Below are 11,610 nucleotides of genomic sequence, written 5' to 3'. Positions count from 1 at the left end.
TTCTTCTTCTCCTCTCTTGATTCTGGCAGCCCTGCTCCCAACCTCTGGTGATTTAAAGCAGTGTTTCCTTTCCAGCAAGACTTTTCTTTATTCCAAATATTTGGAAGAGTGACAACTTTGCAAAAAGTTTAGGGAAGCCAAGCTGCATATCTTGGCAGAAGCATTTGGATAGGTACGAAGCCCAGGGCTTGTCACTTTCATTTTTTAAAATGCTGATTAAAGTCTCAGTTTTAGCCCTGGGGAAACCTGAGTTTTAGTCTCTGTATGTTACTATTCCATGCAGATTCTGGTTCTGTTATGATACTGCTCCAGTTTTATTGCACTGTGCGTGCTTTACAGTGGTACTGTTGTTGTGTCTCTAGCTGTGAACGTGATGACAACTTGTCCTGTCTTTCCATTGAATCAGGGGAAGGAAAGCAATGAAGCGTCCACTGTGCCAAGCCCAGGGCTGTAGGAGTCCACCTGAGCAGAACAGCTGACCTAATACTGTGTCCGCAGTGACTTTGGCATTATGGCAGCACCCACTGACTACTGCTTTAACATGAGAGGCAGGCCATTTGTGCCCAAGGGCAACACCAGCGTAAGGAATGGTGGGCACGTGCAAGAACTGTTTCATGAAGAAGCACATCAGGTATGTTGAAAAGTTTCCACTTCCTTACCATTGAATCCTGTCTTTTTGAGTTGTATGCTTCTGTGCTGCCACTAATGTCCAGCCTGGACTGACTCAAGGTATTTTGTCACTCCAAACAGTTTCCTGGGATATAATTGGCTTTAGTTTTAGTTTGGTTAAATACTTGTTAACTGCAAGTGTTCTTAAGTCCATGGCAGAAATGAATGCATTTTAAGGGGTGATATAATTTCCCTCCTTCCATATGTGGAAAAGGAGTTTTGTGGTTCCTCAGAGACTAGCATAAATAATTCCTGGATTAGAATTTAATAGTAGATTCAGTTCTGTTGACAAAGGCTTAAACTAATGCAGCATAATGGTTGTGAAGGGTCAACATGCTTATCTAGTATGCAGGGCTGGATTTAGACTTGCTGAGGCCCTAAGCTATACAAAACCCAGAGCCCCCCTACTGTTTTAAATTACATCAGCTGGTCTCAGAAAAATTTAAAATATATACGCCTTTTTAATATTTGAAATCATTTTTATATTGTGTTTTTATTTGAGGCCTCAGCAGATTGCGAGGCCCTAAGCTGTAGCTTATTTAGTTTATGCGTAAATCCGGCACTGCTAGTATGCCTGAATTTTGCAGAGTAATGTGCGAAAGTGTACTCCTTAGATGCCTTGCCTTTTTCATGGCCACATTTTTTTCTTCTGTTTTCATTTGTGTTGTTGTGTCTGCTTACTGAGGATTTACTTCATGTATCTGATGAAACAGGCCGAAGCCATGAAAGCATATGCGCCACTAAATCCGTTAGACTTCAAAGGAGCATGCACAGAGTGCCTTTACCTCACTGCTCAGTAACTGGAGTCTCTTGCCTTCCCACCCACATGATTAATAGCTGGCCATCATGTTGCCTCCAGATACAGACATCCAGGATTTTCAAGTATAAGGATGGGTGAGCTGGAGTTTGAAATAGCCAAGAGTGTCAGCATGGCAAAATCTGGTCTGGAAACTGGAGCCATGAACAGACAGCACAGACCTTTCTGCAAACCTGAAAACACTGGAAAAAGTCTGAAATCTTAAAAACAACAACAACATTGGCGGATAACACCCCAATATAATAGAAGTGCCTATAGCTTTAAGAAACTAATGCCCTCAGTGGCTGTTGCTAGGCAACTAAACAGTACTGATATCTTTCAAGCCTTGATTTTTCTTAGTAAAAGGCAGAGGGAGGGGGCAGGACCCTTTCCAGGCTGTTTAAACCTTTGAGGGAGAACTCATTGAGGCCAGGCCTACCAGCAATCACCAGGCGACTTGCTACCATGCAAGTTGACCAGACCTGGCTGCTGGCTACCCTTCAACAGCAGCCACCTCACAAAAGCAAGTGTGGTGCAGTGGTTAGAATTTCAGTCTAAGAACTGGGAGACCTAGGTTTGAATCACCACTTTGCTGTAGAAGGTCAGTGGGTGAACTTGGGCCAGTTATATATTCTCAGCCTAATTTATCTCACAGAGTTGTTGAGGATAAAATGGGGGAGAGGAGAATGATGCAAGCTGCTTTGGTTCCTCATTGTGGAGAAAGGTGGGGTATAAATGAAATAATATATATAGCTGAAGGGGGGGGCAGATGAAAAGTAGGTTGGTTGTGAGTGGGAAGTGAAGAAGGAAGCAGGAAATACTGACATGTCAGGAGGAGGGAAACAGGAAATAGTGTGGGGAAGGGGATATGGGGGGGAAATGAGGTGACCCCCCACAAGTATTTGCAGGATCCCCACTGCACAGGGGAGAGGCAGGGAGGAAGCAACTTACCCTCCCTCTTCTCCTGCCTCCTCCTGGCTGAATGAGAGCCGGAAGCAGGGCGGCCGGAAGCAGGGGGCGGGGCTTCGTCATGTGCCCCGCCCCCGTACCTCACCTGGAGGAACTGCGATCCCCCCCGAAATGACCTCTGGTTTTTCCAGAAAGAGGCTACCAGTGGCAGAGAAGGAAGGAAATCTGAAGACAGAGGGGCAGATAGAAGTAGGTTGCCTGGTAGATGAGATTGTATATTATCCTGTTGTAAGCTGCCCTGAGCCCTACTTGTAGGGAAGGGCGGCCTAGTAAATCCAATTTAATAAATAAATAAATAAGGAGAGAGGGAAGCAGGAAAACAGGAGAGGCTACGTGGGCTTGCAGGGAACAGAAAGAGGAAATAGTGAGGAAGAGGGAAATGAGATACATCTAATTTTAATTGAACCATGACGATTGTAGAAGTAAAGTTCAGAAGGAAGAAAGTCAGCAATGTCATATAAAAGTATGTGTTTTAGGGCAAGTTCTTTAAATGCCCCCATAACTTATGTGGCTACCAGTTATATGTAGAGAGTAAGGTTAGTTTAGCCAGTATAATCCTGAAGGCTTCAAATTAGAGTGGCACACACACACACATACACACACTACTTAGGAACTATAGTTATTCATGAGGCTCTTTAATTCAGCTTTAACGAAAACCGTAGAGGAGTCCCTCCGCAACTGTCCAGGTAGGTAGCTCCTATGGGAGGCAGGAGAGCGATCGGCTCTGTTTATCGAGAGCAGGGCCCCCTGGCCATAGTGTCCCAAGCAGTTTCTTGTATAGTGAACTGACTCTGTGCCCAGCAAAATAAAAGACCAAAAGTAACTTGAAGTGTTTACTTCCTTTTAGGTATCTCAAATGCAGAACAGACCCTGGTGGAAGATACAGCTTTTTGTCTGGGAACCAGTGCTGTTTGGAACATGGGACGGAGTATTTACTTCTTGCATGATTAACATTTTTGGAGTAGTTCTCTTTCTGAGAACTGGCTGGCTCGTGGTAAGTATGAGACATCCTTGCAAATTAAGCAGCAGGCTATATAGCTTACATCATTATTGATTTTTGTGATTGATTTTTTAAAATTGAAAGTTATTTCAGGGGCTGATAAGAATTGCCACAGTTCTTTTTAGCTTGCTGCATTCACTCAGGAAATTAGTTGCAGGTCTTCCCGTTTTCAGTCTATAAGAAACATGTATAGTCCTTTCAATTTCAGTTGTGTACAAACAAAAAGGAGCTGTGGTGGCTCAAGTGGTTAGGACGCTGAACTGCAGGCTGTGGAAGGTCAGTAGTTCAGCAGTTCGAGACACGAGTGTGCCGCATGACGGAGTGAGCTCCCGTCTCTAGTTCCAGCTCCTGCCAACCTAGCAGTTCGAAAGCAAGAAATTGCAAGTAGATAAATAGGTACCACTTCAGTGGGAAGGTAACAGCGTTCTGAGCGCCTTGGTGTTTAGTCATGCTGGCCACATGACCACGGAAACGTCTTCGGACAGCGCTGGCTCTTCGGCTTTGAAACGGAGATGAGCACCGCAACCCTAGAGTCGGACTCGACTGGCTTTCGAGCAAGGGACAGCGCTGGCTCTTTAGCTTGAAAATGGAGATGAGCACCGCAACCCTAGAGTTGGATTCGACCGGCTTTCGAGCAAGGGAACCTTTACCTTTACCTTTTAAAAACAAAAAAGTATTATGGAAATTTATCATGATGATGTCACTGATTGTAAAAAAGCCTCTTGTGAATCAACAGGAAATATCACTGGATGAACAGAGCAATTAACACTGTAATGGGAATAGGTAGTTTCAATCCCAGCTAAACTCTCTCTGGTCAGATTTGCTTGAACTATTTTTGTTGTATGCAGTTTGCCATGGTACATTTCCTCTCTGTTTTGTCCACACTGCAGTTCAGGTTGTGGTATTTGACCTTTATGGTGATAGAAAGTATAGTCTTGTATTTGAACAGGGAAGTTTTCACCAGCTGACTCTCTGAAGCCATTGATCAAATCGCTCCCCAACACCCTCTTCACTCCCGTCCTAAATTAACCCCAGGGTATACCATGGAGCTACATGGGATCAAGTGGGACCTAAGACGGCTAGAGTGAGTGTGGTGTACTTGTAACAGAGCTACAAGAGCATCATATAGGATGTTTTTGAAGTCCTATGAGATGACAGTGAAAGCTGCAAAAGAAGGAATTCTGTGCATCTTCCATTACATCTGCAAGCTTTCACCCAGCTAAGTTGTTTAGGGTAATTAGATCACTAATTACCTTTCACAGGGAAACCAAAATAAAGTGAATTGGCTGTTAGCTGTGATGTCTTTGTGAGCTATTTTGTGGATGAAACCTTGTCACTCTGTCAAGATTTGACAGCCACGATTGATACAGTATGTGAGCTGGAGGATGGCCCTTGGTTTGGGGCTTTTTCAAATACAATGCAATATTTTTCAAATGCATTTGAATGTATTTGGAAAAGTGTGCATTCACATGAAAGCTCTTATACCTTGAATTAACCTTTGTTGGTTTTAAAGGTTCCACTGGACTCTAAATTTGGTCTATCATTAACCGTAATTTTACTCTGGACCATAGTATTATTCTGGACCATTTGGTTAAGATAGGAATTGGGAGTGCCATACTCTGGTAATTCAAACTCTACCTGTAGGAGCATTTTCAGTCTTTACCTGGATAGCCCAGATGGTTTGGGGCTTTTTCAAATACAATGCAATATTTTTCAAATGCATTTGAATGTATTTGGAAAAGTGTGCATTCACATGAAAGCTCTTATACCTTGAATTAACCTTTGTTGGTTTTAAAGGTTCCACTGGACTCTAAATTTGGTCTATCATTAACCATAATTTTACTCTGGACCATAGTATTATTCTGGACCATTTGGTTAAATAGGAATTGGCAATGCCATACTCTGGTATTTCTAACTCTACCTGTAGGAGCATTTTCAATCTTTACCTGGATAGCCCAGCCCAGCCCAATTTTATCAGGTCTTGGAAGCTAAGCAGGGTTGAACAGCAATACAACACAATAAATAAATTACTTTGGCCCCGTTCACACGGCGAATTTGCCGCGGGAGAGCCACGGATGCCAGGCGGATTATCCGTGCGTGATCACACTGCCACATTTGGCAAGTGTAGCACACCCGTGGCTTCCCGCTGAAAACCTGCAGTTAAAAAGTACCTGCAAACAAGTACTAGCAACCGGTATGTCACAGGCTGCTGACGGACTCGGTTGGTGTGATCGCGCTGGTGCGCAGCTATTCCCTCCGGTCGTCGTCTTTGCCGCGGGCGCCGACTGATGAAACCCTGCTGCACCGCCGTCACGTCTGATCGCTTAATCACGGATCAAACTGCAAATAGCCACGCCTCCCCCCCACATTATCCGGCCTGTGTGGCCGGGGCCTTCATCAGGTATCTTTACACATGCCTTCTTAAAACACGTCAGTATTAAAAATAACTCCTTGCTGTCAATATCTTGGTCAAAAATTCAGCAATCTGAGCAGTAATTTGAGATGACTCATCAGCTAAAAGGTACCTAATTACGTTGTTGGAATTAATCCTCGGCAGTATGGGCTTAATCCAAAGCAATCGAATATGTGAGTGGAGGGGGCAGCGTAATAAGATGTGGTCTAAGGTATCAGGTTCTCCAGATGAACAATTACAAATTCTATCACATTTCGGAATACCTCTATATCTACCTGAAACCCAAGATGAGGGGAAAACATTAAATCTGGCTAGCATAAAAGCTCTGCGTTGCAGCGGGGTCACCAAGTTAGAAAAGTATTGTGCCATACTATTTGGTACATATCTGAGGGAAAGGGGGGAGCAAGTACCCCTGGCACCTGAAGCCCTGGATTATTTGGGCTTCAATGTCCCATTGGCTCAAGGCTTCTGTTCAAGAACTCCTCCCTTTCCTTGATTTCGTGGAGAGTAGAAATCCTTTCCTCCAGGCTCCAAACCTTCTCCTCTAAGAGTCCTATCAGCTTCTGACACGTGTAGTCTGTTTTGTCCTCAGGGAGGAAGGCAAACATGGCGCACTCCCCACAGGTGACTGGAAATGGTCCGTGCGCATTCATCATCACTTCCCAAGTGGATTCTTTCCCCTAGAAATACCTTGATGTGTTGATGTACCCTGAAACTTAGAGAACTGACCAAATGACTACCTGAGCTAAAAGGGGTAAAGCAGAACAACGTAAAATTTTCTTAACTACTTATGGGATCCCCAGACCCGACCCCCAGGCTCACGCCTCTGGTGAGGAGGAGCCTTGCAGTTGAAAGGGTCACAGCCCCCACCTCTCAACAGCCAGAGCAACAGCAGAGGGCAGGGCTAGCAACCAACCCCGGGCAAACAGGCCCTTCTGTCTCAGCAACAAACCAGACAAAAAACACACAGAAGCAATCAGAATCCCCTCTCCAGCAGGCTTCAAGCACTCATTCCCCTTCATACACTGTTCTTTCACACGGCAGCCTCAGTTAATGCTCCCCACTACCAAAAGCCCACCTCCCCCAAATTCAGAGGGGTACAAGAGGATTTTGGTCCATCATCGAAGCAGGGTTCCATCTAAGGGATCATGTTGCTTCTCCTTAGCCTGACGCCCTCTGCGACAGCGGAAGAGCCGTTAGCAAAGGACTGTTTTAATAGGTCCCTGAAGATCTCCTCTACATACCTCTCTCTCCCCTTTGGCTTCTCCAGCAATTCTGGCCTCAGTGTAACAAAAATGTTCCCTGAAAGGGCACTGAGCACATACCTGCAAATTCTCATGTATGTGGCACTCCCTGCAAAAACTCTGGATAGCTCCCTTTTTCTGTCTCTCATGTAACCAGGGGTCATTTCGTAGAAAAAGAGGTGCAGGAGCTCATTAGCATAACTTATTAGCATAACTTATATGCCACACCCCCTGACATCACCGGAAGTGTGTCAGAAGGCAATACCCACCACTCAGACTCCACTGGACTGTTTTGGATTGCTAGCTATTGGGGGGGGGGAACGTGCAGATCTGCCCTCACAGAGGAGGGAGAGCTTGTACCTGAATAAAACTTGGTCTTAAAGGTGCCACTGGACTGTTTTGGATTGCTAGCTATGGGGGGGGGGAGGAAATGTGCAGATCTGCCCTCACAGAGGAGGGAGAGCTTGTACCTGAAGGTAGGCAGGCGCGGGGGGGGGGGCTCTGCAACTTACCTGGCTGCTTCTTGTTCCTCGTGGCCCAACTGAGGGCTGCTGGGAGCAGGGGACGGGGTTTGTTGCATGTGCCCGCCCCCTGAGCTCCTTACTGCCGGAGCTCCGCTCCTGTGCGCTCCCACAAGAAATGACCCCTGCTTGTAACTAACTGATATGTACTGGCTCCCCAGGTGCATTCCATCATTGGCCCTTCGTTATGAATTTGGTCTTAGCTCTATAGAAGCCTGTGCCTGGGTATGTGCTTTTAGTTTTTGGTTTCATCTAGTTTTTGAGGCCCTGGAGGGTAGCTTGGTAAGCCTAACCTTTACTCAGGGGCTCTTATAAGGCTCCCTGGCTCCACCTTTTTGAACAGAAGTTTATCTCTTTCTCTGTAAATCAGTGCAAAGAATGTGGCCAAACTGATTTATGCCAGAGATAAGAGCTGTACTCACTTTGATGCGCTGAGGACCTGTTCTCCTCTTCCCTTGGGCCTTTCATTTAAGGGCAAACTCCATTCTTATTTAGATACCTTGGTTAGCCCAAAGCTATGTAGGACCTTCATGCATTCACAATTCAACTATCCTTTTTCAATGGTATTGCTGGGTCATCTGCTAAGGATCCGTTTTTCAGATCGGTTCCGTCCCTGTCCCCTCCGGTCAGTGGACTCCCTTGTTCGTATTCTCCTGCAGTGTCCCAATGTGCTCCAGTCTAGGTTTAAAAGGGATTATGTCATGCCTTCATAAATACACCATACTTCCTCTAGTGACATCAGAGCAAAAGATTCTATTCCTCTTAAAGGGTTCTGATTCTCAGTGTACTTATTTTGTCGCTTGATTTCTAGAGGCTGCAGAGAAGTGTCAAAAGGGAGGTGTTTTTAGATATGAGTTTTATTTCAGTTTTTCAGATTTGGTTTTAGACCTTGGTCTAAGAACGGGGGGGGGGGGGGGGGGGAGAGAGAGAACTGACATGTATCCAGAATATTGTTCTCTTTGTGAAGTGCTGTTTTGGTTTGGTGTCCTGCTGGTTTAGAAGACAGTTGTTTCAGATCAAGGAGGACTGGGGCCAGGACTCAGCATGCATGTGTCTGCTAGCACACAACCCTTCACTCTCCTGTTCCCTTCCAAAATAGTTGTTTTTAAAAAGAAAGCACAGTTCTAATTTTGCATCCATTGCAATGCAGTGCTAAGCAGAGTTCTATTCTTCTGGGTCCACTGAAGTCAATGGCGTTGATTTAAGGTTGCACTGTTAGTTTTTCAGTTTAAATTAAGCTGATAATTTCATTCAAAAACAAAGGCATTATCAAATTTAGAGTCCAATGGCACCTTTAAGGCCAACAAAGGTTTTAAAGGTCTTCAGGGTCTTAAAGGTGCCACTGGACTCTAAATTTGTTCTAGAAGAAGAGAAGAAGAAGAGATTGGATTTATACCCCGCCCTTCACTTGGAGTCTCAGAGCGGTTTACAAACTCCTTTCCCTTCCCCTCCCCACAACAGGCACCCTGTGAGGTGAGTGGGGCTGAGAGAGCTCTTGACAGAAACTGCTCTTTTTCAAGGACAGCTGTGCCAGAGCTTGCAACTGGCCCAAGGTCACATCAGCAGGTGCAAGTGGAGGAGTGGGGAATCAAACCCGGTTCTCCCAGATTAGAGTCTGCACACTTAACCACTACACCAAACTGGCTCTCCTGGCTTCTACTGCTTCAAACCAACACGGCTGACCAACTGGATCTAAAGGCACGATCAGGTTTGCATAAACTAAATGTCTTGTATTTTTCAAACTACGGGTGCTACTTGGAAACAGTGCCAGATCCAGTGTAGCCACATGAAAGTTTCACACAAAGTAACAATTAGTCAGCAAAAGATAGCCTAAAAACCAGCACTGCTCCTTGACAATCAGCAGAGGAAGGAACACACCACGCCTGTAGGATAAGAGCAACACACAGAGTGCTTTGAAGATGGGTTGAAAGAAGCAAAACGCTGGTGTTTGTTCACAACAGGGATCTCTAAAGCTTGGAGGAAGGGCTTAAGAGGTCATTTTTTATTTAGCATCTGCATGCTGATAACACTTGAAGCCTCCCAATGAGAAGCTTATACATGCCAAAAGCTGTGGAAAACGTGGTTTTTATTTTGTGCTCTCCAAATGCTTTCTTCTGTGTTATAAACAACTGTCATGGGAGTAAAAAAGGTAAAGGTTCCCTTGTTCGAAAGCCAGTCGAATCCGACTCTAGGGATGCGGTGCTCATCTCCGTTTCAAAGCCGAAGAGCCAGCGCTGTCCAAAGACGTTTCCGTGGTCATGTGGCCAGCATGACTAAACACCAAGGCGCACGGGATGCTGTTACCTTCCCACTGAAGTGGTACCTATTTATCTACTTGCAATTTCTTGCTTTCGAACTGCTAGGTTGGCAGGAGTCATGGGAGTAGCTTGTATAAATATGGAAAGGAATGGCTACTGCTCAGCCATTCCTAGAGTCTTGTGTTACTCTGTGTCTTTCTGAGAAAGTCAGGCATCACTGGCATTCCCGTGATACTTTTTCATACTTTTTGCAGAAGAATTCAAGAATGAAGAAATTTTAATGTGTGAAGCAGCCCTGAGTTTATCTTTTTTTCCCCAAATGCGTTTGTTTCAGTGTTATAATCTTGTGGCGTGGCAGTGCATACTTTTTCCAAAGGACGAAGAGGGTGGAAACCATGTTGATCAGGGTGGTAGAGCATCTGCTTTGCATGCAGGGAGTCTTGGGTTCAATCACTAGTATCCACAGCTAAAAAGATCAGGTAATAAATGGGATGAAAGACCTCTGCCTGAGACACGGAAGAACTGCCGCCAATCGTAGTATACTAACTTTGGCAGACAAATGGTTTAACTCAGTTTTTATTTATTTATTTTATTTTTGGGATTTATATCCCGCCCCATCCAATATACAGCTCGAGGCGGCTAACAAGCAGCCATGCCAAAGTTAAAATATGCATACAAGCAACAGCATAATAAAAACACTATATCTTGACATAAAATTTGGTGCTTTGATAATTTACATAAAATCCAAGATGGGCGACGTCCCACACTGGCGGCCAAGTTCTTCACAGCAGGAGTGCCAGGAAGAATGTTTCCCCAGCTCTATTGGGCGACATCTATCCCCACTATGTGAGGTAGATGGTTGGAATATCATTGGTGGAATAGTGGCGGCAGCGGGACTCCCCCCCAAACCCGCTGGAAGAGCTCCGTCTTGCAGGCCCTGCGGAACTGCACTAGGTCCCGCAGGGCCCGGATCTCCTCCGGGAGCTCATTCCACCAGGTGGGAGCCGCCACCTAGAAAGCCCTAGCCCAGGTTTGGGTCAACTTCACTTCCCGGGGGCCTGGAACCTCCAGCCGATGGAGATTCCCCAATCGCAGTGCTCTTGGGGGAATGTATGGGCCTTCAAGTGTTTCCCATTGCTTCCAATGGGCAATCTCTTAGAAATGGAAAAAGGGATCCATATTGCTCTGCCCCTTCCAAGAAGCAACTTCATGTGTTCTTTGTGTCAAATAGGTAAGCAGAACAAAAGAGCCAGTTCTGCTGGGTCCGAATGGTACGTTCATGGAATATTTTTGAATATGAATGGCAAATTAGGCATGTTTAACCTCTCCCCCAAATTGTGTATTTTATATAGGTATAATCAGGGCTCTTTTTGTAGAAAAAGCCCAGCAGGAACTCATTAGCATAATAGGCCACACCCAACAACAGGAACTCATTAGCATATTGGGCCACACCCCTGACAGCACAGCTCATTGGCATATTAGGCCACGCACCCCATGTTACCAGAAGTGTGGTTATCCAGCCACACCCACCTTTTGCTTCTTATTCTGTTTACCTTGTTTGTTGTCAAAACCCATGGCCTTTTTTTGTAGCAGGAACTCCTTTGCATGTTAGGCCACACACCCTTAATGTAGCCAATCCTAATGAGTTTCTGCTGTTGGGTGTGGCCTATTATGCTAATGAGTTCCTGCTGGGCATGGCCAACTCGGGAGCCAGCCGGAACTCCGTTCCTGTGCATTCCT

At 45.3% G+C, this 11,610-nt stretch overlaps 1 protein-coding gene across 1 annotated transcript in view; it reads left to right on the top strand.

The window, feature by feature from the left end:
* Positions 1 to 511: 511 nt before the first annotated feature.
* SLC12A8 (solute carrier family 12, member 8) overlaps positions 512 to 11,610 on the top strand; it is a 122,843-nt gene continuing 111,744 nt past the window's right edge. Inside the window, exons 1-2 of the mRNA XM_015411266.1 lie at positions 512 to 631; positions 3,282 to 3,428. Coding sequence (XP_015266752.1) covers positions 512 to 631; positions 3,282 to 3,428 — 267 coding nt within the window. The remainder of the gene's footprint in view (positions 632 to 3,281; positions 3,429 to 11,610) is intronic.

Source organism: Gekko japonicus, unplaced genomic scaffold, assembly GCF_001447785.1.
Source record: "Gekko japonicus isolate JY-2015 unplaced genomic scaffold, Gekko_japonicus_V1.1 scaffold1793, whole genome shotgun sequence".
NCBI classification, from domain to species: Eukaryota; Metazoa; Chordata; class Lepidosauria; order Squamata; family Gekkonidae; genus Gekko; species Gekko japonicus.
Note: the sequence above shows the minus strand (reverse complement) of the source record. Positions and strands in the feature narration are given on the sequence as shown.